The sequence below is a fragment of the Wasmannia auropunctata genome, unplaced genomic scaffold (genome assembly GCF_000956235.1).
Source record: "Wasmannia auropunctata unplaced genomic scaffold, wasmannia.A_1.0 LD336049.1, whole genome shotgun sequence".
NCBI lineage: Eukaryota > Metazoa > Arthropoda > Insecta > Hymenoptera > Formicidae > Wasmannia > Wasmannia auropunctata.
The window spans coordinates 1015480-1043426 of record NW_012026841.1 but is presented as its reverse complement, the minus strand read 5'-3'; the positions used below and the strand labels follow the sequence as shown (position 1 = coordinate 1043426).

The 27947-nt window shown below is 44.9% G+C and overlaps 1 protein-coding gene across 1 annotated transcript in view; it reads right to left on the bottom strand.

Annotated features, from left to right (window-relative positions):
- Nucleotides 1-13982: 13982 nt before the first annotated feature.
- Nucleotides 13983-27947, bottom strand: part of LOC105451628 — a gene marked incomplete at its 3' end in the record, with an annotated part of 81597 nt that continues 67632 nt past the window's right edge. The window contains exons 5-7 of the mRNA XM_011692199.1: nucleotides 22942-23259; nucleotides 14826-15123; nucleotides 13983-14128 (exon numbers count right to left, since the gene is read on the bottom strand). Of these exons, the coding sequence (XP_011690501.1) occupies nucleotides 13983-14128; nucleotides 14826-15123; nucleotides 22942-23259 (762 nt within the window). The remainder of the gene's footprint in view (nucleotides 14129-14825; nucleotides 15124-22941; nucleotides 23260-27947) is intronic.

Below are 27947 nucleotides of genomic sequence, written 5' to 3'. Positions count from 1 at the left end.
CCCCCCTCGTAAGGGCATCGTTGCAATTTAGTCTGGATTCCTGGCTGAATGAGACGGCAAAATGCATAGAACCCAGCCGAGGGAGGCTCGAAATTGTGCGTCTGCCAACAAGGGCCGGTCATTAGTGGTCTTCCGACGCGAAGATGCTGACGGAAAGTCTGGGGCCTAACAATGAGCGACGATCCAGAGTGGGGAGCGCGAGCTATTCGATCCAATTAGTACTTTGGATCACTGCCTAGACGTGACCGAAGTCTGAGAGTCGCTGCCGCGTTTGTAACAGTAATCGAGCTATTGTAATGGAACATTACAGGATATCATTAATACAGCTTCATAAAATTTTTTATCCTTAATAATTTATTTTTTTAAAAGCAATCACGTCATTTTTCGTCATTTTAAAATTCAATGCCGAATGTATATATATTTTTTTAATTAAAACACAGACTTATCTATTCGCACTTTATAAGTTATACAAGATTTTCCTTGTTTAGAATTTAAATGTAATAAAAATATAAATATATTTTTTGACGAAGAGATAAAAATATGTCAAATATTAAGTAACATGATACTTAGCAATTTTTAATCGATGTTATTGATGCTCACTGAAAAAAGTAATCCTGCAATTATAGCGAGAATTATTTAGGTACAAAAAATGAGCTAAAACAGATAAGTGATTAGTAAGCACTGCGATATCGCATATGTTTTGTATTTAATCAATATAGATAACAGAGATAAAAATTATATTTGAACTATTTGTCAAATTTAGCAAGAAAGTTTCTCTATGACGTTTAATCAGTCCAGACTCCAATTCAGACTCCAATCATATTTGATTATGAGACCTATATTTTCTTGTATATATTTTTATAGAATATTACTGCTATAAATTGTACGTGTGACAAACAATTTTTTAACAAATACAAAAAACAGCGATTTAATTTAAGTGTCATATTTAGAATTCTAGTTGGAACAGCGAAACATTTCCCTGAGTGCTATTTTCAATTCTAATATCCGTTCTTAATATTGCAATCTCAAAATTAGCTCTCATTTCTTCTCTGTTTTTATTTTTGTCAATTTTCATCTTTAATATCATTCGATATTATATTATTCCGCATGGAAGGAGAGCTACAAAAATAAGTAAAATTCATTCTTAGTATAGAAATGACCCAATTTTAGCGTGCGCTACGGGAAAAAAATCTGCGGACGCTTTTCGTCAATTAGTTAAAAAGCGACGCTTTCAGGAGGAATTTCTATTTACAGCTGAATTATAATCCTCCCTTGCGAAAAAGCATAGAAAATTATCAGCGATATGCCAACTTACTTTTGTATAGCCAATTAAGTCAGGTCCCGCGCCCGGTCTTCTGCCGAGGGCGGGAGATCCCCCTTCTTTAAATGAGTTACTTATCTCTCCTAGAAAAATTTAATAAAACGGGCTCGCGCGCGCCTTTCACGCGCGGCGAGTTCTTTAACTTTCAACTCTTTTCGCTCTATGGAATAGCAATGGGAAACTTTTTTCATCTAAGCGTGCCGTTTTGCGTCCCGCGTTTTCGCGTTCGGTTTCGCGGTGGCGTTTCGAGGACAATCGATCGCGTCCGATGTAATTACTTGGCGGTGCCGCGCTACCTGCTTGTGCCACTGTGACCACGTGGCGCGTTCGTTTCGCCGCGAGACATTTTGGAAGAGAAACGGGAGAGCGAAGTTAGTTTCCCGGAACCGCCGTGGTATGGCACTCCGATTCTGGGACGACGCGGACGTCGCGGGTCTCCCGGACGGAGAGGAGAAAAGGAAACGGCGGATAGAATCGAGGGAAAAAAAAAGAGTCCCTCGAAATTCCGCGCCATATGCTCGGATGGCACTTCCAGACTACCCACCCACTCGGGCGCGCACTCGAGGAACACCCCTCCCCCCCGGCCTTCTTACCTCACTCGCACGGCTGCAGTCGCGGAGAAATTCAAATTTACGCACCGACTGCCCCGGGTGTGTTTTTCGAACTTATGAAAAATGAGTCTGGCCGGGCGCGCGCGCGCGCGCGCGGCGCCTCCACTTTCTCCTTCTTCTCTTCTTCTTCTTTTTTTCGCCGCCAACCCGCGCTCCGCAACCCCCTCGTCCATCCCGCCATTTTCGCCCGAAGCTTTTCTAAACCCCATCCCTATACCCTGCCGCTGCTACACGCCGCGGTACGGGGGGAGTTTATTGCCGGTCGTGTCGAAGAGTTAAAACCGTCTTCGGACCGTCCGAGGAGATACTAAACCTAACTCTTTTATGTATGTCGTATTTAATTCTTGACCCGGTAGTCTCGCGGCCAAATGTAACGGAAACACCAGCTTCAATGCGGCAGTTGTCCACTAAATTGGCACTAAAAGCTACGCCCTCTTTTGATGTTACTGCAGAATTTTTATTGTCTTAAGGGCGGAAGCGGAGCGATGTATTTTTGTGGGTAATAAAGAATTGCCTAACATTTTTGTGAGGTGTTTAATTATACTTTTCAGCACAATTACCAAGGTTTTAGATCTATTATAGCTGTTCGGAAATAATTCTTTCGAAAACAGTTTTTGCACAGTTTATTATCGGAGTATCATCGGAAAATTTATACCGATGTTATATTTTAGTTTTAATAAGTTTAGACGATAAATTAAAGCGCTTGTCGCGATGCATTTCGATGCATCGATTAAAGTCGAAGTATAAAAAAAAAATGTTTATGATTGATTAATAAAGCAAACCGAAGTTTATTACGATGAAAATCGGAGACGACTAAATGTAAGAAAAACATATTTCTTTGATTTCTAAAGGAAACACTTTAAAGGCACAACAGCCTTCAAAAGGAAATCGATATAACTTCTTTTTTATCTCTCCCAGCTGCGCTGCTCTTTTCTCTATCTTAAAAGTTCCGCGATTGGCGAGCGGAAGCAAACAGCATTGTTGGTCGGCTGGCGAGCTTCCGGATTTAATATAAATGTACGTGGAGTTACTAACTCAAAACGAGAATAACTTGAACACAAAAGATAGAACTTGCAAGAAGTTTGCTCGGATAAATGTCGTTCCGCGACATAAAAAAAGGAATATTTTCCAACGCATATTGGAAATTAATTATAGTGCAGTGATATAATCATATATCGTAATAATTGAATTAACCTTCTTTCTTAAGTTTCTTGAGTTTTCTTTCTTGAATTAACCTTCTTTCATGAAAAATCCAATAATTTGAACAATAATCCAATGATTCTTTTCATTTATTATCATTTTTGTCTTTCAATTACTAATATACGAGTATATGTCATTAATGTAATTTCTCCTTCTAAATTATACAGAGATGACTTAAAAACAAGAGATGATTAAATCAACGTACACCAGCAATGGAAATTCGTAAGTGTATAAGATACGTTAAATCGCATTTCAAAAGGATAAACGTTAGTTAAAAAAGATAGTTTATATTTGTCTATCTTTCTCGACGTTGAGTTAAGGCAGGTCAGCTTGGATCTTTAAAAATACATGGCTCGCACTCTGTTTAAGAGTATAAAAAAAAAAGAGTAAAAAATGAATATGGGAGAAAATATTTATATATGCCTCCAGTTTTCGGCTTGATGCGGGGTTAAGTTGGGCCAAGTTAGGATCGCGTATACCCGTGACACGGACACTGCAGTATCGCACGTTTTCGTAGTAAGAACGTGAAATATAGGTCATATGCATCGTGCCACCATGTCTCCCGAGGTTATGCCCGGTTATGCCTCATAATTCATCGCGGTGGAGTCACGCGAACGCGCGCGCGCGCGCGCGCGCAAAAAGGAAGGGGGGGGGGAGGCGGGAAAGAGAACACACGTGAAAACGTGAAGTCGAGAGATCCGCCGTCTTTCGCAATTCACGATTCTTTTTCGTCCGCGCGAAGCTCCGAAAGCTGCGCGCGCGGCAGCATCTTGAAAATTTTACAACATGAAAAGCTCATTGCACGTTCGTTACACGCTACTCGGGACGCTATAAGCTGGCTCGGCCGCGCGAATCGATCGGCGAGCATTTCGGATTCTTTATCTGGACGCGACGTTATCTGGACCAACCGTGCAGGAGGAGTTGTCCCGAGCAGAGACGCAGCAGCAGCAGCAGCAGTTGCAGCTTCGGCGAAATTACTCCCCGGCCGTCGCGTTACATCGCGCCCGGTCGCTTGTATTCAAATGCTCGCGCATTCGACGGGCGCTTTTCCTCCGAGCTTAATGCGAGCCGGCTGTGCCGCTGGCGCGCCTGTTGTTTGCTCGGATGTATAAATGCGGCGGACGCGAAGCGCGAGTTCCGCCGGGCGGTGTCAAGGAATCCAATAAAAGAGAACCCGGCGAATTACAAGGCCCGCTCCGTAGCACGCCCGCAACCCTCCCTGTTGTCCTCCTTCCTCCTACCCCCCCCCCTTCCCGCCCCTCTCTCGTGCTCATCGCGTCCGGTTCTCTCCTGTAAGGGGGAGAGCGGGATTCCTCTCGGACAAAATTCCAACGACTTCGGCTATTACCGCCAGAGATTATCCGCTCTCTTTCCTCGCACTTTTCGTCCCCCGCGAGGAGAGCGAGGGAGGAGGGTATATGGTCGCGGGTGTCCCGCGCGGCGAGCGGGGAGAGTCAACGGAGATAACTCGCGCTGGCCCAGACGTTTACGATCGTTCCGAGCCTTAACGAGGTTAATCGCGAACCCCTTCCCTGAAAACGAACGTTGAGGTCGGCAGCGGAAAGAGAGAGAAAGAGAGAGAGAGAGAGAGAGAGAGAGAGGGAGAAAGAGAAAGAGAGAGAGAGGGGGGAGAGTATATACTTTAAACGCCACACCGCGCGCGGGTCACGCTCGCTTCCGGCGAGTGGCTCTTGCTCTCGGCTTTTTGGCTTTTGCCGCGGCCACTCGGCGTGTTTAGCGAGGTAGACACGAGCGTCTGACATTTGTTAACGTTAGAAGCCGAGGCCGAGGAGGGTCGTTCCGGGGCGCCAGCAAATTGCGAACGGGCGACCTGGCATCGTTATCTGACAAAGCGGGAGAGAGAGAGAGAGAGAGACTCTTTTCATTTTCCATCTTTGTGCCCTTTCCGTTTTCGAAAGCGACCCGTTATTGCTTTGCGACGCGCAATTTTATATCCTGCAACCGTCTATTTATTGTAATTTCAACGGAAAAGAGCACATGGATTTCATATATTAAAAAATTTATATTACTATTTTATATTAAATTATCATTCCAAGGAAATTTATATTACGGACGAAAGCTAGATAGAAGAAATTCCAGGCTAGAGGGAAAACAGATGTTCCTTTATCTTTTGTAAAAGTGCGATTTAAAGCTGGCGGGAGTTAATTAAAGGTGTGTTTTATATGCGCTTCTCTGATCACTTAGACATTCTCCTGCAATTAATCTGAAAAAAAAAACTATTAGAAAATTTTTTGCGTGATATAAGCTTCTGAATTACATTAGTACATATCAGATTACACTACGGAGAAGAATTTGATATGTTGCATAAAACATTTCATGAAAATTCAGACTTTTCTCAGTAAATACAGCCCGGTTTAGACTGTTCGCTGCTCATTCACGTGCCGTGTAATTATGCTCGCATAAATCGCGAATAATATCGCGCACATTTAGCCAACTATTTTATGGCCGTCTACTAAACGACGTAACACGCGGCGATAATAAATTCTTATAATCGTAACTCGTAATTAAAATCTTGCTACTCAACGGTACACGTGTAGTGTTGCGCAGCGCGAGAGCATAGGTACCTACTTGCGCGAAAATTCTCCGGGTCGGAGAGGCGCGCGCGGAGCTCCGTGTTTAAAACGGCAAGCGCACCGAGGCTGTAGAGAGACGCAAATTAATTATATCGCGGTGCATTGGAGAGAATGCTTTTGGATAACATCGTCCTTTCGTATCTTCGAATTAAAGAGAGGAAAAGAGTGAGAAAACGAGATACTCATTTGAGACGTCCCCGCTCCAGCTCGTTCCTTCGATGTTCTTGCCGAAATTTTTCACGCGCGCGATTGCGAGTTTCTTCCGTAAATTTACGATTCCCGTTATTAAACGAGAGGGGCCGTCGTCGCCTCACGTCGTCGACCCCTTAAGGCCGCGCCATCAGCAGAGCGCTCTTCCTTTCCAGCGCATTCCATCTCGTACCATTTTCCGACTGTCGACAAGACAAAGGAATTTGCGGGAAAATCGCTTATTCGCGAGCACGAACGCGCGTATACCCGCGTTCCCTCTCGTAATCCCCCATTTTTGTTGCGCGCGGGGATAATCAGTAGGCTGATTCTATCAAGTCCCACGTCAAGCCTTAATCAATTTGACCCGGGCAACGAGCACGTTCCTCTACGTGGCTACGGTATATCAGCAATATACAAGATGTTCCAATGGGAAAACCAACTGGAGCAAATTCTCAAAGGACTGAGCAACATATAATCGTATAAATATGTACGTTCGTTGGCTGCGTTTCGGCTGATCAAACCTATTACGTATAATCCTTGAACTGTATATGTATTTATTTTTATGACATCTTTTGTAGTTTATGTTTTGTCTTTTATTTCTTATTTTATACATTTTTTTTACGGGTTGCGATCTTTTCTTTCTCATCGTTAGAGAATTCGCTAGAAGTGACGATAATTATTGTTTTTACTATTATGCGATTATGCAGACATCGAGATATTCTTATTTTATCTTACGAATCTTTAAACTGATTGGCAGAAATTCTATAAAAACATGAGTACTCTAAATTTTATTACTCCTAAAAAAAATTCATTGATCATAAAAAAGTTTTCAATTTAAAGAAATCCTTTAAGATTCCTTTTTCTTGCAATGAAAAATCAGACGTCAGGAAAACGTCGTTCGGGAAAATATCGAATTGAGAGCTGAGATACGTACTGAAGATTCTTAGGATAGATATGTATGTATTTCGCGCGAGCTAATACGAGCCCCCCTCCCCACGTTTACTCGTTTCCGCATTGCACGTTGCACGTTGCACGTCTGGCGAGAGATGAAAATTGAACGGTACACCAGAGAGGGAAAGCGAGAGAGTTAGCTCCGTCTACAAGAATTCAAATTACTTCATCAAACGCCACGTCGGCGACGACCGCACACTTGCTGAGGTCGCGTTCGGGTTACGCGAAGCGATCGTGTAATCCGGCACTTGCACGCGGCGCGCGTGCATGTCGCGAGCGAGCGAGCGAGCGAGTTGAGTGATCGCGCGCGTGTTCACGCTCGCGCGGGTGTGCCGCGCGTGTTGGCGCACGGCATATATCGCACCCCGTGTATACGCTTCGCGATGTACGACACGTTCCGACGCGACTGTATACGTATATATATATGGCGCTCACGGGATATGCGAAGCTTATAAGCACGTACAGCCGCGAAACGTGTGTGTGCGCGCGCGCGCGCGCGTGTGTGTGTGTGTGTGTATGTGTGTTTCGGTACGCCACCCCCGTGTATATCCGTGATTTAAAAATATAATATATTCAACGGCTGACCGCGCGCGCGTTGCTGCGCACCGTTTAGCTATCCGACCATAATAGTCTCTCCCGTAAAGCTCTCTACTCTTTCTCCCCCAACACGTCCCCCTTTCACCTCCCCCCCCGCTCCTCCCCCATCTCATCTCTCGCACGCGCGCGTCGCTTCACCCCATCTCATATTTCTCCACGTTGCCGGACTCCCTCCCCCGCTCCTCCCGCCGCGCGCGTTCTTGTGTTTTCTGGATATTTCTTTTTTTTTTCTTTTCCGCGGACCACTGTATCTTCCCCGCTATGCTTTTAAACCGCGTCAAAGGGATTTTTTAAGCGCGGCACTTTTGACCAGGCCGTGTGTAATATACGTAAATATACCTAATTTGCCACTTTTTTCGCGCGACAAAAGTTGACGCCCCCCCCCCTCCTCTCCTCTTCCGCCCCTCCTTGTGCGCGTCGGGAAAATTTGTCGCCCATCGTATACGCGAACGCTGGAAAATTAACCTTGCCCCTGATATCGTCTTGTCGTGAATGTAATAAGAGAGGCGAATATGTGGAATTGATCTTCGCAAAACGTGAATTAATTAAACCTTTATGAATCCCATCATATAGGTTTTGTTTAGGCGCGTAATAAGAATCTCGTTTCGAAAGTGCATAGTCAATTTTTCTAGAGCCAAGCTTATACGGAGGATAATTAATTCAGAATTTTTCGATTTATCGAATTTGCAATTAGCTTCCCCGTTCAAATTACGAGGAATTATTACCTCTTTGCATAAATAACGGGCAAGCTTTTGAAGTTCATTTGCTGCGGGCGAGACACGCGAAATCTCGATTGCGTTTCGTGACGCAACTCGTCGAAAGCTAATACAGGGGACCCTAAATCGGACCCCGATGGCGCGATATTGTCGAAACTTGGCGACTTGTGCCTTGTACTCGTGTAACTTTCAGCGGCGGGCAGAATTTTTTATCAACACCCGAAGCCGTAGCCGATCATTATCTTATCTGCGTACATGCCCCATTAACATCGATCGAAAACAATTACAGTATACGTATTTTGTATACGAATGTATACGGTTTTTTTTTAAATATATACACTTATCTCTTTCCCTCTTTGCTACCTAGATACGTATTATATTTTTCACCTCACAATGAGATGCATTCGTATATATTACACTTTACTCCCGAGTTATTCTTTTACACTGACCGCAAAGCTAATCTTATATGAGATATGAAAAAAAAAATAAAAAAATAAAACAGACACAATTTCTGCACGAATGAAAAATCCACACAGTACATAGTTGAGGCAGAATTAATTTACTTCTGCCCATTAACCTTGCATTCAGGTTCATCGCATCATAGTCTGGGTTATTTATTTACAAACCGGAAGCACCTCATTGATAACCTGGCGCTCGGCGATGTTGCGGCGGGTGGAAGACGAGCCGGAGAAACGCCTGGCGTGCTAGTGGCTTAATTGCTCAGGGATTCCAGCTCGTTATGGCCGGTGTCTCAGGTACGCTTACATAGTCCGTTACAGCGGTTTCTCGCTAACCCAGTTCGCGACTCGGTTCCCCCGGCCATTTACCACGCGGAACCGAAATTTCCGCCGTCGTCGTTGGAATCTTAAGGCGATCGTGGCTTTCCCTCCTCGCTTAGCAAGCTGCAATTTACTCGATCTTTCCATTGCCGTGAGTATATCAACGATCGTACGCATCTCGCACCGTTATGCTTATCGAATATATCTATACTTACTTATTGTTAGCTTAAGATTCGAGCAAACGTGGTCACGTAGTACGTAATTGAATGCTCGAAACCAATCGCGTGACGGAAATTCGGAAGAAAAATACTTTGGCATCATATCAAAAGTGATCAATATCATTGTACTGCTGTGTAATTCTCCTTAAATCTCTTCGGAATAACATTACTATTTTTTTCAATTCTGATTAACGTAAACTGAATTTTACCGTTGTTTACTTCATAAAATTTTCGGACTTTACAGAAATATTTTTTTTTTTTTTTTTTGGAAAGTAATTCGCTGTTTTCAGATAATTAAAAATGCCGTTGGCATATTAATTGTAATTGTAATCATAATTTTACATTTCACAAAAGTTATTTTGTTTCACGTAGAAAAACAGACCTTCAATTCCCGATTCTGCCGTAATTTTCTCGCCGCTTGGCACTTGGTATCGCCAGCATTTATCCGGACAGACTTCGCGCGATCAATTCGTGGCTCTCTCGGTTGTTCTGCCTCCCCTCAGTTCGTACTGTCCCCTGTCTCGTGAAAATTTCTCGATGTGCGCCACCGGCGAGTCTATCTTCGGGGTGTAATTCGCGAACGTCAACGGAATACCAATGTCGCCGTCGCCGGTTTCTCTATCGCCCGTTCCCCGCCGCGTTCTCTATTCTCTCCGTGAGTGGCCATAAAAGTTTAGAGGAAAGCCCGTTCGGGAGGAGGGACAGGACGGGGAGCAGGGAGATGGAATGAGAATCTCGCGAGGTAAGAAAAAAGACGGATAGCTCGTAAATGGTCTACTTTATTGCGGCATTGGACATTATATAGCTTATGAAGGCAGGATGGCAGCGGGGGAGGATTCGGTTGGATCAGAGAGTGGCAAGGGGGGGGGAGCAGGGGGGAAGCGAAAAAGAAGATAGAGGAGCTTTTGCTCGTGAATGAATGATCAATCGTTCCGCATATTGACTTGCATGGCGAAGAGGGCCAAAATGAATTTTTATACACTGATCGCCCGCCGTTCATTCACTGTTGAACGATAAAACAGAGCAAATTCACTCTTGAGGGCACATATAGAATTAATTGGACACGTGGTTATGTCACAGAAAGCCAGCTGTTACTGTTGAAATTTTCGGCCGTGTATGGCAAAGTTTGCTTTAATTTTTTTTTATCAGAAATAAACTTCGGTCAGAAAGAGATATTATATTATTTTTAATGATGCGTGCATGTTTTTTTCAAGATGAATCCTAATTTAATAACAAAATAATAGCATATTACTCATTCTTTTTCATTGTGAAACACTTTGGGAGTTGCGTCTTACGATTAGATCTGCATTAATTTCCAGACTTTTCTTATATTACACGCACAATGCAATACAATTTGCAAAGAGGGGGGAGGCAGTCTTTCAGTATCCCTATCTCTTCTCTCTTGCGTTTCTCGCGCTAGTTTGCTGTTTATATGTATTATCGTGATATTACGCCGCGTCATTGTTTATGCGATTGCAATCTTTAATACGAAACTCCAGAGGCCGCTTCTTTTTACATCTGAATTGTAAATTTCGTGCGCCGCGTGCGTGGAATGATAAATACTATCCTTCGTTCTCGTGGAGAGAACGCGGCTCTCCCCGGAGTACCGTACGTGACTCAGTCCGGAGAATAGCTTCTTGCTTCTTGCAGAAGCGGCGGATTGAGCTTTTCGATGCTTCTTCCCGTCGCGAGAAGGATAACCACGAGAGATAACTGCGAACGAGCGGTGAATTAAATCGAAGTCAATATTTCCCTTGAATTATGAAAGAATCGTGAAAGATACCGACAGGCGAGACGAATCCGAACGTCTCTCGTCTTTAATTTTAGGAAATAATTCGCTGTAAATTTCGTCGAAAGCCATTATCAATAAAATTCAATCAATCTCCGACGGATACGGCTTTCGCGAAGGAGACCGGAAAGCGATCTTGAAGTTTTATTGAAACATTAAGTGAGTGTGAGATCTAACGCGAAGCGGTATTTTAATCATTCGTACGAAGAGGAAGAAAAAAAGTAGGAAAGGAGAGAGCTTTTTTTTAAATGTAGAATGTAGCTCAAACGCGTATTATATTAAAAATTAATTAAATTTTTAGTAATGCCAAATGTGGACTGAAGCAGATTTGGCATTACGGAATCTCTTGGTGTTTAATAATAATTGTGCGAATCTTACAAGTCTTCCAGTTCAGGTACTCTGCGCGCCGAATATTTGTCGGTCCTGAAACGCTTCAGTTTCAAACTGAATTATTATTAAGCCCCAAAATTCAGACCGCATTTTGGCATTACTGACTAAAAATTTATTTAGCTCGAACCTTCGTGGTCTCGATTAGATTTCATATTAACGTTAAAAATTAATCAATGTATCGCTTTCGAACATCGAAAATGAATTTTATATTATTGGCCGATATTCGTCAATAATTCAAATAAGCTTATTCGATTTTTACACACGCACACACGCACGCGCGCGCGCGCGCGTCGCACTCGCGTGATAACGCACGGCACAGAGTATTACAGCTCGTTAATTACCGCCCGATGATCTCGAATCCAATAACCCTGATGCGCGTTATTAACTTTTGCAGCGATAATTTATATCCCATTGCATTTATTTCGCGTCATTTATCGCGCTCGAAATCGCAAGTAAGCCGCCGGGTTTCCCCATCAATTATCACCGGGTTCATCGTGATTCTTATCGGGAACGGGAACGCCGCTATCTTATTCGCGTATTATTAGCACCGCCGACAAACGGCGGCGGCGCCGTTTCCGTCATGCGATACGCCAATTCGTTGCCGTGAGCGGTCGCGCACCTAACAACCCCCCATTGCGGCCCCTCGAAGTCAGGATTGCAGTTTTCTGTTCCGCGCGAATCGACGGATCGAGCTCTCCGATACGAAGGAGAGCGAGGGATAAAGCAAGGAGGAAAAGGAGGACCTGAGAGGACAGAGGAGGGAGCGGCGGTGTGGTGGAAGAGGGACAAACGACCAGTGGATCAAACCGAATCCAATAACTCCCGTGGGATTATAAAACTCTGGCCCACGGGAGCCGATCGTATTCCCCGAGGAGACGGCGGGATGTGAGACGACGGGGGGGGGGGAGGGGGGAAGGCAGAAAGAGCGAAATGGGAGAGAGAAGAAGAGAACGCGCGGAGTTCAGAAAGAGAGTCGTCCGCGCTCGTACGGGGGGAAGGGAGGAGAGAGGTTGGCAGCTTTCTTCTTTGCGGTGCACAACGGAGGCGACGATATTTTGTCGAGCTCCGACCCGAATGTAGAGAACAGCGCGTGCTGCATTCGTATCAGTCGATATAGCGGCTAAATCGCGGGAGGGGGAGGAAGAGAAGGAGGATGTGGTCTCTGCGAGCTGCAAAGGGAGAGACGGAAAGAGAGAGAGAGAGAGAGAGAGAGACAATGAGAATTCGCAAGCTCTCCGATACCCTCACTCGTAGACACGTAGACAATATTAATCGGCTGCGGGGACGGTCGCAATAATTGCCGTCGCTTTTTATATGTCGGACACGATATCGGGGCCCCCTCGGGCGCGAGCAATCGGGTCGCGCCGGCACAAACGGGCAAACGGCCCGGCCGAAGGGACCACCTACCGCTAAATGATAAGAAAATACGCTGTTCAATCACGAGGTTGTCAGGGCTCAAACGGGCTTCCGTGACGCGCCTCGCAAGGCGTTCCCCCTTGGCAAATTGAATTTCTCGAGGCACCTCGCCTCGCGCACCTCGCGGCGGACCCCGATCTCTCTCGCGGCCGGCGAATAATCGCACGCGAGTGACGACGATAAGCAACAAAGGAAAATGACTTAGAGCGCCGAGAGAGGGTTCCAGACCGGTCAAACGATAGCTATACGCGGACGGTGTGTAACTTATAAGCCGTTCGCGGGATTTTGACAAATCGTCCGAGCCCGAGCAGTTCCCGATTTTCTCTCCTCGCGTTTCCCTTTTTTCTTTCCTTTTCTTTTCCCTTCTTCTCGCCTCTCTTTTCTTCCCCCCCCCTCCCCTCGGTCCATTCCCGGCCCCATCCTCGTTTCCTCTTTCCCGGCTGATCCAGCCGCCTCCAACCTAGTGTCGGCGCACTAAATCCTCGTGCAACGCCGCGCGAAAAACTTTTTCCCCGCGAAGTTGGAGTTTTCTCGGGTTTATCGACGGTGCGGGTAGTTTTTACTTGGCAACTCCTCTTTTTTTTTCCTTGCCTCTCCTCTCGCACTACCCCCTCCCCCTTACCCGTCCCGCCCCGCCCCGCCCGCCGCGATCGGTCTCTCCTTCGCCTTCTTTTCCCCGCCGCGGTGGCTCGTCTTTACGTGGATCGGATAAGACCCCACGGCCACGCAAATCAAGCGGAACAAGCGGCTGCGCCGATCGCCCGATCGGACAGGCGCTTCGCGATCGATACGATTACGAGGCGGGAGGGAGGGGGAAGGGGGGAAGGAGGGGCCTCGTACGACGATAAGGTTTATCGAGTTACGTTAATCCGATAGCTTAGCAATCGCTTCGTTAATATCTCGTCTTGGAATTGGTAACGCCGGCGACCGGTATCGTTTCGTACGCTAAATGTGACCGCCTTAGGAGATCGCTTGGACCTTCCGGTCAGAGAGATAACGTCGCGAAGTTTCCGCCGTAGATAATTTCGGGCGGATCGCGAACAATCGCGATACCCTCGCGTGAAAAACGCTGAAAGATGCATCGCGCGTTTCCGGGTAACGCGAGACTTGGGGCGGTGCGCTGGAACTTTGTGTGTCTCTGGCGAGACACATCGCGCCACCAGAAAATGGAAAAGCGCAAAGTACGCGGGACGAAGAAGAATTGTACTCACTGACTAAGGTGAGAAAAGGCGTGCTGTGCTGCAGAAAATGGGGCGGGCTGCATGCTTCTTCCGGTCTAGATACCGCGCTTCCCGTTTGCAGCTCGATCACGTGGCCGTCTCTCCGGTAGAACGTCATGCACATAAAACCGCTCCGGCTGGAAAAAAAGAAGCGGTCGTGAAGATCCGCGAAGATCGGAGCGACACATTCCATCGTTTTAATCACGCGGCTAGGTACTGTGAATATCTATATGAGCAGATATCTACGGATGCGGACTAGAATTACATCGTGATTACGTGCAGAATGAACGCGAATGGATTCTCCCGTAGATCTTTTTTCCGTGCTTTTTATCTTTTAATAATTATTCATGGAAACGTCTTTTCATCTTTTAATAATTAATTGTTCATGGGACTCTTCACGTGACGTATCTTACATGCGTATTTTTAAGATTAAAGAATAACAATTTCAACAACACTAAATCATTAGCGCATCCTCAGTTTTTTTGCTCTTAGAGTTTACGAAAACTACACGGAAAGAACGATTTTGCTGAATCCAATCTGAAAATAATTTTTGTTCAATAATCAAAATTATTTTGTGCGAAAGTCAAGATGATTGCTAGAATATCAAAACGTTTTATAGCAATACTTATCAGTTTTAACATTCCAACAAATTATTTTGGTGATTCAATAAAAAATTATTTTCAGATCTGTTTTCAGCAAAATTTTTAGGTCTTTGAACAAAATCGTACTTTCCGTGTAAATAATTCCTCAATATAAATGCTTTATAAAAAGTATAGAATTAAATATAAAAAATAGGATAAATGAGACACGTAGAAGCAATTAAGACGATCTTACCAGCCGACAGTGAAGTGTGCCACCAGCGTCATCGTTATCATGGTCGGCGCGCCATTCGACTGCTTTATGCTGTTGCAAAGGATCTTCACGTCCTGATCCTCCGGCCCGGGCACGTATTGCGAGTCTATGGACCCGCTCTCGAAACTCGACGAAGTCGTGTTCGTTCTGGTGACGTGCAGAGACGCGTTTCGCGGATGAAACGTGTAGGATCTGCCGAGGTCCAGAGTGTGCCAGGTCAGTCCGCCGCTCGAGTGTCCAGTCAGCCAATTTGGGAACCGACATTCGCCCGGGGACGAGACTGAAATAAGAGACGCCACCACGTTCATTTAATGACGCGCTTTCGCACCTAATTAAACGTAAGAAATAGCCATCGTGAAATCGCACATCATTTCGAACGAGTAGATCAGACCGAGAAATCGAGAAACAAATTCCTTATCTGTAGAGAATATTTAGATACAAGATGCATTATCATTCTTGATTCGATCTATGATCTGTGATGACGAAATTGATTCTAGAATCGATAATATCTGTGCCAAAACACTTTTACCGAGGCGTTTTGTTGAACAAAAATTCTTATATTCGAATGTATTGACGAAAAACTGTGATTAGATTTCCTCGTTGGATAACTCGCGTTTCCTCGTTAAACCGGAGAATTCTACCGGGGTGTTAGGTCAAAGGCGGCTCTACTTGGAACCTTTCTCTGTCTCTCTCTCTCTCTCTCTCTCTCTCTCTCTCCGCGCAACTCTCGTAAAACGAACGATTCTCCAGGCGATCGTTACGCGTCCCGTCACGTATACACAGGGCTCGTCGTTCGTATAAAGGCCGCCGCTTCGACGTCGACGTTGGTGCAGGTGGGCTATGTCGAACGGCCGATGCCGCTCGGTCGACACGCGCGGCGCACCGCGTCGAAAAAATTCCGCAGAACCGACTCCGCCGACGGCCGTTCACCGTAAAGTCCGCCGTATCGCGCGCGCGGAACGACGAAGTCGATAAACCGACGACGTCGATACTTCCCTCGCGCCGACAGCGAGGCAGAATCGGATGTCGCGCGGTCCAACGAATACGCCTATCCGGGCCTCTCTCCTTTCCACCCACCCGTTCGTCCGTATTTTCGCTATCACCCTCCCCCCACAATAGCGAACCGTATATACTACTGACGATACGCCAGTACAACTCCCCCTCCGTCCTCCGTGTCATACGTTCGCCAGCGTTCCACTTCCGGTCCGAGTGGGACGTAAAACCGAAGCGTCAGAAGAGGTCACCTCGATTCGCGTCGAGTGGATGGGTTCGCGGCGGGTGAGATACGTTCGAGGGCGAAAGGTCGACCGAGCGGGTTAACGGAGCGCGCGGCGGGTACGGTCGGTTTTATGGCATATAAAGGTATTGTTGCACGCCGCGCGGCAATGAATGGAAATAATTCAACGACACGGCTCGATAAATACGTTCGCGATGCTCCAAGACGACCGAGGCACAAATTTCGCCGTCGTAAAAGTCGAACGGAGCTCTCTCGCCCGTTTCCTCTCGAGATAGCTGCGGCAGATCACCGCTGCTATTTCGTTTCTGTGCCACGTCATATTAGAATTAATAACGTTGATAAAGTTATTGATTTGTAGATTCAATATGCGTTTCTTGTTTTTTTATTTTTTTTATTTTTTTCATTTCATTCGATTGATATTTATTGATTGGTCCGTATTTTTTTCATTGGATGTCAGATAAACCATTACCTGCGTAATTTATTCATTTAACGGCACGCACGAGAGTGAAAGAGACGTGACGTGAAATTTTTAAATTGCGTATCGCGCAAAAAAACAAAAGGTACGATATTACGCGATATCACGGTGACCTATATTACGTTCTTTCAGTGAAACGCATTTAAATTCCCATCAAATGATTTATACTACAAATACAAATTACGTATTGTCCCAGTTTTCGTTCCTTTTAGATTAATTGCAGAAAACAACATACAAAATGCCCAGCTGCGCTGCCCTTTTAACAATATCATATAGCGAAACGTAAGCTCGTATAACGCAATAATAATGCCCTACATTTGCGCTATTATTTTCGCCGTTTCGGGAATTTTATTTTTTTTTAATTTTTTTTTTTCGTAATATCACTCGTTTTCGAGCTCTCGACTAATTCGTCTTTCCATAACGTAAAATTGCGAGAGCGCATATTTTCAAAATTTATGAATAAATATATATATATATATATGTATATATACCGATCATTTAATCCAAAATTGCGATTGTTTAAAAAGTAGTTGAAATCGTTGGCATTTAAAATCCCATCTACATAAGTCGCAAACGCAAAACGCGAACGCAAACGCAGACGTTTCTCTCTTTCTTTTCTTTTTTTTGACGTTTCGTTCTTTTTTCTCTCCGCGTTTGCGTTGTGCGTTTGCGACTTATGTAGATGGGGCTTAATGCTGTTTTTCTTCCTTTTTTTTTTTACTGAAATTAAGTTTCCAAAATTGGCAGTGGAGCACGTTGGCGCGGCGGGCGACCAGTGTGCTGAATGAATTTAACTGCTCTGAATCGAGCTACGTGCAATTTTGAGCGAATTACAAGTAATTGTAATGCAGATAAAGCGATGGTAATTCGGTGGAATATGCGTGATGTCATGATTATGAATTTATATACGAATTAATAATTGAGTGGATGTACGCGCACGCACGTGCGGGGAATTACGTCGATTTCGACGTGTGCGAATATTACATTTATACCGTTACTGGCAATCGCGTTTGACAAACGCCCGACATTCGTATTATCCCGCAATATTCTTTTGTAGATACAACCGAATTGGGTTAAAGCAATTCGGCCGCGATGATAATCCGAGATAGAGCAGAGCGATACGTAAATCGCATAATCGCAAATTGAACTGTACAACACACCGTGTCTTCCGACCTGATCCTCTGACCTTTTCCGTAATTTTTTTCCTCTCTTTCAACATTTACATCTTCTACACTCGTTTTCGTTTCAACGTTTTTTTTATTGGATAATAATTTTTTTTCAAATTTCATTTAATTCTATTCGAATCTCTATGTATTCCAGAAAGATAAAAGTGTTACGAGTATTTGGCGACTATATACTACATATTATTCAACATTTTCTCTTCTCCATTTCAGTGTACTTTTTATTCAAATAACCTATACAAAACTTTGATAAATGAGAGATTATGAATTTGTATGATTTTTAACGTTCGTCCAATTTCTCTGATATATGCAGATAAATTTAACAAATTTTATTTACACTATAATAAAATAATTTAAATCTGAATATTGTGCGCGTCTTGTCTAACTCTTGTGAATTAGCTGTAATAACGCGAGTCAATAATTTTTCACTTTTCACGGCTCGTTAATAAAGCTTCGATTAACGCTATCCGCGAAAGCTGCAAAAGGAAATTGATACGCGCTCCCCCACCCTCCACGATGATTCGTAACGTTGTCTCTGAAATTTTTCGATCGGGTAATTGGAGCAATTTGTCCTTCCGTTCGCCTAACTACTTGACTCTTCCTCCAACTCGGTACGCTCCGGAGGCGAGTATCTCAAGTTGCAGTCTCGCAGTTTTCCCCAGATATTTACTCTGGCGAAGTAGATGCCGAGCTAATTGAACAAACTTCGGATCTCTCGACCGAGGCTGCGGACGCGGTTAATAGGGGCTCGCGGAGTGTCGGAAGATGAGGGCGAGATACGTACGCGAGCTGGGAGCGAAGTGGAACAAAAGGAGAGCGCGCGCCCATAGGTCGGGGGGCAACGGCGACGGGTAAAGCGGGAAAGGTTCAATGTTAATCCATTTTTCCGCGTCCCTTCACCTGGCTGCCCTTCCGCCTTTACCTCGCGCGCGCGCGCGCTTTTTCCTAGACGCGGATCGTAATATTAACGGCGGCGGGGCTCTCGCAAGCCCCAAGTCCCCCCCCCCCCTCCCCAAGGCTTGTCTCTGACTGCGTCCTCAAGCCTCCCTCCTCTCTTACCCCGTCCCGGCCCTTCTCCACCGCTCTCCTCGTTCTCTCCTCTTCTTTTCTTCGCCGAGTTTTATGCGCGTGTCGGTGACTCCCACTCGACTTAAAACGATTTGCCGAAGAAAGTGGCAATTGGAGTGGCGCGCGCGATGAGCGCGCGGCAAAGGGGCCGCGAGAAAGAGGGAGAGAAAGAGAGCGGAGAACGGATGCGGAGAGATGCGCCGGAGGATCGCGAAAATCCACCGGAGTGAAATCCGTTAACGAAGTTTGTTGTGAGACTGTGCGCGAGGCAAGATACGGGTTTGCAAACTCCGAGAGAGTACACGGCGGTAAGGGATGGAGACGTCAGCCAGGCGCGGGGGAGAGAGGGAGAGGGGGGGGGGCGACGGCAGGTGGGACTAAAGGGCGGGAAAAATAAAACGCGAGCGCGGAAAAGTCGTGCAAATATGCTCTTCTTCTACTCGCGAGGAGGTGAACCCCGGCGCGGCGCGTGTTGACACGTTCGATTAGCGCGTGCCTTGCGCGAGCGCGCAGCGTTTCGTGTTTTGCCGGAGAAACAAGTCTAAAAAGACAGACGAGGCCGGCTTTGCGATTCATCATCGGGCTTTTGTCATCGCTTGCGGGGGAGATCCCATTATCACGTCACGTGAGCTTTATCATGCAGGTAATGGCATTAATAGCGTTACCATCGATCTCCTTCAGCCCACTCTCCCATTCTTCCCATTTTGCTCGCGAGCGACCTAGTGGCTACCGCGCCACTGTATTTTTTTCGCCAGTTGTTACAGAGAGCCTTTTTGGCCATAAGTATAAAGCACCGCGCCCCCATAAATTGATGTGAACGTTCTAGCGAAAAATAAATTGAGAAAAATAGCTTTATTGAAAAATAATATTTATTTTTATGACAATTTTAATACTTTGTTAATCCTCTTTTGGTATTTATTATCGCCTTTTCAAAAAAAAAAAAAAAAAAAATACACAATAAATAGTACAATAAACTATGCTTGTGGCCAAGGTTGTATGAACATATAAATTGTTATACAATATTTGGGCGCGACACGAAATCTTTGAATTTTCAGAAGGAACGAAATACGAAATATGCGTTCGACGGAAATCATTATTCGTATTTCACATGAATTAAAGTTACACGGACTTACATGCGCATATCCGTATTGCCTCCTTTTTCGTATCACTCGAATAAATCTAGCATAATCGGGGCTATGTTACCCTTGTCCATTCGACAATACGGTAGCGTAACGTAACAAAACGTCAACTCACGTGGCATGATAATGGGCACTGCGCGCGTCACGCGCGCGAGAGGCACCGCGGCGTATACGAGGGATTGGCTGTTACACAACAATAACAATGGAGGATCGGTTATTTTTCGGTGGCGCTTACCGGGTATAGGAAATAGCTGTATAGCCGTTGCTCGGCCGCGCGTGACGGTGGTACGCGCGGCGGTGGTGTGCGTGCGCGCGCGCGCGCGCTACCCGCCCTCATGATTTTAACGATCACGCCTCAGATATAAGCGGCGACGGTAACGTCCGAACCCTGTTTATCACCGGGTCCGCTTTTGTCCTCGCGCGCGATAATTTCGGCGGGTATCGCGATAGCATCGCGGCCGCGATTCATTACGGGCGCCGAGTATCGCATGCGCGCGCGTCGCTGACCCTTCCGCGGACGTACAAACGGCGAAATTAAGAAAACACCGGGGATATTTACGACTGCGAAATATCCGCGTGTACATTTCGGATCAAAAGACTACGGGAGGAGAGGGGGGGGGAGGGGGCAGCAGAGCGTAGCCGGATATTACGAGATGTTGTTTAATCCAACGTTATTTATTCTCCGGCGCGCGCGCGGGGCCCGAGGCCGCGTCCTGGCGCGTCGGAAATCGCGGAACGAAAAGAAGAAAAAAAAAAAAGAAACGTACGGCCAAACGTGAGGCGCGAGAATGGGGCGCAGGAGCCGATCGACGTGGCCCAACAGTTTTAAAGCCCGCTTTCATCGCCCGAGAATTTCATATCTTTCCTTTCGCGATGATATTTATCAAGCGTAATGCGGGAGCGTGAAGCCCTGGTAATTATATATGAATCCATTAACGGAGCGAAATGGGATTGCGAGCCCCCGAGATGAAAAGCGAGTAAGACGGAAATGCGCGAGCGGGGAGCGGGGAAGGGGAGGATGGCAGGGCGGGAGGGAGGGAGGGAGGGAGATGTAGAGCGCGACCTCCCCCGCCAGACGTCGTGTAAACACGCTCTTCTTATTCATGGAATGAAAAACCCGTACGTTGATTAGCAATTCTTTAAAAGTATACGCTTTACGTTATACCGCCACCGCATTCCGGCTCGCATTTTCCGTGTTGTAATTTAATATTGTTGAGTGCTGGCGGACATCTCACTTAAGACGTTACCCGCGGGAAGCGCGAGATCGTTATGCAAACACGCATCGCGCGGGAAAGAGAGAGAGGAGGGAGGGGGGGAGAGATGTAACGCGACGCAGCGACGACCCGCCGCGAGTCGTGCAGAAAAAATTTCAAAAATTCGGACCAGATAGAAAATAACGATAAATTGAAACGTCCACGTCCCGATGGGAATCCTCGTCAAGCACGTATTTACACTGTAATAATTAAAATCTACGAGAGCGGTACAAATGGAAAAATTTTAACGACGGCGAATCACACACAACTGGACGGGAGGATACAATTCGCGGATACGATTTATTACCGTGCAATATCTCACGATAATTAAACATTTTTTAACTGCCATAACTTTTCCACCCGCGAAATATCTATGTTACCGCGCGAAAATCTTCATTGCGGCCGCGCAGCCACGGCGGCGGACTGTAGCTCCTACATGTTGTGTGTGTATGTGTGTAGGTGTTGTAGCAAATGCGGTAACGTAAATAAAATAGCGGCGACTCCTACAGAGAAATAATCCGTACGCGGAAAGAATTTAGCTGAAACGATTTAGCTGAAGCGTCTAAAAATTGAGCTCTAAATACAGATCTAAAAATAATTTTGTTGGACTATTAAAATAATTTATGTAGGTGGTATTTATGTAGCACTCAAGCTGGTCGCTAGGACGTTAAAACTTTTTGCAGCACTGCTCATCATGCTTGAGTTTTTTGCTTAATTATCTCAATGATTCAAATAAAAATTATAAATTATTTTCTACATCTAAATTTTTAGATACTTCAGCAAAATCGTTCTTTCTATGGACACTTCTTGATATACTCTTGATGTATAATAAAATGGATCTATTTTCTTCGTCTGTCGATTCGCATCCGTTTTTACATTAATTTGTCTAAAAGTGGACAAAATTTTTATATTTTCTTTCATCAATTTATCGCATTTCTGTTTTTAATGTGACGCCAAAATTAGAGAACGATAAATTAAATAAGAAAATTCACTCACTCAGAAAATATATATAGTGACTTTACTATTCAGATTTAATTTGGGGTACGCTTGCTGAATGAAAATCGGATGTCTATTTTGTGTATTGATTTCAATACGACACTTCTCGATACTGTCTGTCGGATCATCAATATAGAAATAGTGGCTGTCTGAATGAAACGAGAAATTCAACGCTTACATATCATCGATTCAAAGTGAGAAATTAAAGAGATGTCATACCTATACGCGGTATATTAGATAGAAGAAATTAACAGAGTAAATCAATTACTGGTGTATTAATTTTAGGATCTAATAATTTTAACATTTTGCAAAAGTAAGTAAAATAATGCGTAAAATTATACGCAATCATATCGATAAGCTATTTTCTAACGCAGGGTACAAAAATTGCAGAACTACAGAAAAAAATAAGTCATAAATCAAGATAGAGATATTCTCATACAAGCAAGAATATTATAATCTTCTAAAAAATTTTAATCTTTATTTGATCGAATTTATATATTTATATTTATGTTTACTGATGCAAGTATTACTTTTAAATTTAATTCAAGGCTAAAATCTTCTAAGAAGATTACAATATTCTTGCCTATTGCAAGCAAAAATACATAGAATATGTATATAATACATATTCTATGTATGAGAATATCTATGTCTTGATTTAAGATTAATTTTCGGTAGTCTGACGGCCAAATTACCTAACCGAATGACAGATTAGAATTCGACCGTTAATGTATCTCGTCGAGACTACTCACCCTTCCTCAGGGTCATCGTGCGGGAGCCCTCCATAGGACTAAACAGACCGTTGCACGTCGCGTCGCCGCTCTGCGCCACCCGGTATACCTCGGCGGAGCCCTCGGGCACCGGGCCGCCCGGCAGGGTGACTTCGTGGTCCATGGTGCCCATGCCCATGGCCGCCCTGTTCAGGTTACTCTGTACCGTCTGGCCTGCCTTCTCGTAGACGAAGCACCGGTATCGATCCTCGTTGCTGGACGCGTGGCCGTGATGCAGACGGCCGACTAAGTAACGGCTGCTGCCCTCCTTCCAGGTGGCCAGGCATTCCAGCTCCTCCACTGGAAACGCGCGAAAGAGAAATTACCATCTTGGGTAAAACCTTCGGAGCTAAACAGTTAGGTAGTTAGTTTCGAGCAAGTTCTCCGCAAAACCGTCCGTCCGTTCGCGCGTGGCTTATAGTGCGCGAAAACCGCCACGTATAGAATCAGGAACAGGTCTTTCGACGCTGTCTCGGATGATATATTGGAATGTTGCGATCAAAATCCTCGCGGAACACTGTATTCGCGTCAAATCTACGCGTTGTCGACTCGCAACGCGTAATTCACGTGTACAATTCTCCGTGCTTCTGGCGAACCGCCTCTTTACGGATATCTTAAACGATCTCGAGCTGACTTTTCCTCATTGACTATTCAAGTGGCTGAAACTCTCGAAATCTAGCTACATGGAGAACGTGTTCTTTTAATCCCCTGCGCGGCGCTATAACGGCGAGGTTTTCGTGTGTGCGAAACTATAGCAAATTGTCAACGACGGCGCCCGACGTGTTAAGATCTGCTGCAGAGAGAGAGAGAGAGAGAGAGAGCGCCGCCGTCTGCTCCCTCGGAGCGGCGCGGCGGCGCGCACGGGCGCAGAAAGCGTGTGTAAAGCATTTGAAACTTCGAAAGCGCATTTAGCGTTTCGAAGCGTGTTACAAGATAATGGTGAAGCACGGTTGCGGCCTGACACCGCTCGCGCTCCTATGTTTAAACTGTCTGGAGCAACAAAATTAAATGAATTTGAGTTTGACGCTCCGAGCGCTAAGCGTGCGCTTTCGAAGTTTCAGGCGTTTTACACGCTAGACTCGCTCTCTCTCTCAGGGGCGGCCGTAGCTTCAGCTCCCAATGTACGTTCCAAAGTTTTATTCTGCGAGAGCGACTCCGCGCGCGGATGGAACCGTCCGCTAGACAAAGAATCGAAGGGAAAGCTCTTAATGACGCTCGCTTAACGGTACTACTGCTTGAGAGCGAGACTCTCGGATAAAGTCTTCCGAATCGCTACAGCTTCCATGCTGCGGATACTATACGGAAACTTTACAATATCTGCAGCAAACGATTGGAAATAGAGTAATATCGTCGTTGAATTCGCATCGCAATTGCTACTTTCTATTTACTTTTTCTTAAAGTGAACTGTATACACCAATAATATTAAAACTTAAAGTGGCGTTGTGCACAGAAAGAACGATTTTGTTGAAAGATCTAAAAATTTTGCTAAAAACAGATCTGAAAATAATTTTTTTATTAAATTATCAAAATAATTTGTTGGAATGTTAAAACTGATAAGCATTGCTATAAAACGTCTTGATATGTTAGCAATCATTTTGACTTTCGCACAAAATTATTTTGATTATTGAACAAAAATTATTTTCAGATCTGGATTCAACAAAAGTGTTCTTTCCGTGTGGTAATATCGCGTGAGTAAAAAAAAAGTAATGCCTTTTAACAGCTGATTTTCCTCCTCGAAGCACAGAATGACACATATAGAAAAAGAACTAGTCTTAAATAAACATAAATATTCTTGTACATAAGCAAGAATATTATAATTTTCATGTAAAAGATTTTTAGTATTGAATTGAAAATAATGCTTGTATCAATGCAAATTCAATCAAATGCAGACTAAAATTTTCTAAGAAGATTATACAATATTCTTGCTTATATATATGAAAATATCTTTTTTCTGTGCATTAATTCCTTTGGTTCGAAAATGTTGATATACATCGCGACCGAGACTTAATGTTATTAATTAATGTTCGATTTGGCGAATGGTCGAAGCAACTTTTTCTCGACAAAGTGAATCCTGTATATCTAATACAGTAATGTTAAAACTGCAGCGTGTGGCAATATCGCGCAAGTAAAAAAAGTAGTGCCTCTTAATCACCGCTAATTGCCTCCTCGAAATACAAAACGACACACAAAAAATTAATCTTAAATAAAGACAACTATTCTCATCTATATAAACAAGAGAATATTATAATTTTCATATAGAAGATTTTTAGTCGAATTAAGTAAAGTAATACTTGCATATCAATCAAATCAAGAACTAAAATATTCTAAGAAGATTATATATATATGAAAATATCTTTTCTCTGTGCGCTTTGGTTCGAAAATGTCGATGTACCTACATCACGGCTGATTGTGAGACTTAATGTTTGACGAGTCGTCGAAGCAAAAACTTTTTCTCGACAAAGAGGATTCCGTACACCGACGGTAATATTAAAATTAAAGCTGCGCGGCAATATCGCGCGATTAAAAGCGAAAAATAATGCCTCCGCCGCTGATCTGCCTCTTCGAAATACAGAATGACATTAATCGCTCCGGTTCGAAAATGTCGATGTACATCGCAACCGAGGCTCAACGTTCGATTTGGCGAGTCGTTGAGGCAACTCTTTCGGCGTTGCCCATTATCAGCTATTCGCAGAGGCTAGAAGCGCCGCCTCGTAAAGAGGATTTCGATAGCGCTCCTGGAAAACGCCATTGAAGGAACGAGCCAATGCAAACGGTCGAGAAAAAGCTCGGGCGAACGGGAGGACGTGAGGGAGGGAGGGAGAGCGAGGAACGTTCCGGACGGGCAGCGAACATCCTCCAGCGATCGTAGACGGACGACCGCGCCATGATTTCCACGTGAAAAACGTTACCGCGATTACTGACCATTGCCCGTCGGCCATACTTCGATATCCATTTTCACTTCGCCGCCGGATTTTTATTCGTCATATGCAGTTTTAATGAAAACGTACGTAGCAATTCATGTTTGAGACGGAAAAAGTGGACGAAAGAGACGTATCGCTTCCTCACGAGAGAGCTGAATAATCGCTACGATGCTGCTAACGTATAAAAATGTCGCAATGATTAATTTTATCTATTAGATTGCGGAAGGCCCTTTTTCGAAATATTAAATCACGTTGCGACACTCGAGTCAAAAAATGTCAGTCCTTTCATTTTCCTTGACATGCATTATATAACGTAGATATTAGATTTTAGATTCCGTCTCACAAGAGGGAGTTCCAGGGATTCAGCTGCGCTCGCAATATGCGATAAGCGAAGAAAGCACTTTTTTTCTGCTTCGATTTAAGCGTCTTTTTTCGGGAGTTGAAGAATTTTTATATTATTTTCTACGTAGGATGGGGGAAGAAACTATTTTCGGTATACAAATTCCCGCTAAGAAAACGCTGACCTCGTCAAAGGATCCGGTGGTTGAAAGACATCCGGTAGATCCGAGAGAGCGTGTTCCGTAGGGTCCGTGCGGGGTATATCGCTGTATAGCCGAGACTATTCGCGGCAAAAATGTTTCGGGCGTATAGCGACGGGCGCGATGCGCTCGTCGAGTCGACGACGACGACGACGGCGACGCGACGCTCGTCGTCGTAAAGACGCTTCCCAGAGCGCTCTTTAAAGCGCCATTGGGAGAGCCCAGGCATTCAATGACGGACGGAAAGGGACGATCAGAGGAAGACGAATGAACGAAGAAGAAGAGCGGAAAGCGACCTGATGGTGCGGCGAATGGACGAGAAAGTGAGAGAGAGAGAGAGAGAGAGAGAGAGAGAGAGAGAGAGCGAGAGCGAGCGAGCGATCGACTCGGCGAGAGCTCGGGGAGATTTTCGCGTGAAAAACGATACCCCGGGATTCTCTCCGGGCTCTGTCGCCGCTAGAGATCCCCCGGCTTCCTCGGCGACGACCGACGAGACCGACAATTATCGGTTCGGAACCGGACTCCGAGGCACACGGGCCGAAAGACCCGCGCAAAAGAGCGAGAGATGTTATCGTTTCTAGCCGCTCTCGTTCAAGTTCCGCTTCGCCACTTCGACCCTTACGCTTCCTCTTTCCTCCTCCTTCTCCTCCTCGCGCCCTTTGGTCGCCGTTAGAGCGCGAACAGAGGCGAGCTCACCGTGGTGGAATCCCGGCGGGGCCGCGCGTATCTAAATCACATCTCGCGCGCGCGAAAAGTCTGCCTTCCCTTTTTCCGGAGGCGAAACTCTTTCCCGCGGCTCGCCTCGCTCTTTCACCATGCCCTCGTCGCGGCCGCTGGCGCCTCCTCACCTTTTTATCTTCTCGCTCGACCGCTGCGCCGCGGAGAGTCTCGGTTTTTTGATCTCCGAGTAATTTGAGAGGTAACGCTTGGAAAAAAGATCTGTTCCCGGATTTTACTCCAGGTGTGCTTTTACCTCAGTCCTCGTTCGTTTTCCTTCGCGTCTTCGAAGACTCGGATTTTTCGGCTTTCCTGAACGCGAGTGTTTTTTTTACGGGCGGATAAATAGGACATTGAAGGACGAATAGGTAGTCGACTAAAATAGTGGTAAAATTGCAAACTATTTGTAACCATTTAGCATTTTAAAGTGACACAACTAAAGAAACCGTAATTTTTGAATTATTACCGTGAATAAGAGTTAGGAAAATATTATTCTATCAATCATCAAAAATCTGAAAACTTAATCTTTTTTTTAGTCACTTTTGAAACAAGAGTGTGATTTATTGAAAGCACCAAAAACAATAGCAATAGGTTCTTAAATGTTGAATTTTCAGAAAACTAATTGATAAAACAACATTGCCGCTGCGCTACAGAATTTCAGTGATTATACATGTATGCGTTTTGCCCTTCTCTCTTTTTTTTTAATCAAATCGACTCGACAGAGGTGCACAGAGGTGCGTGTTTGTGCGTTAGTTAAAAATATTACGTGTCACGAAATTCGGGAACACCAGTTGAACGATAAAAAGCGATA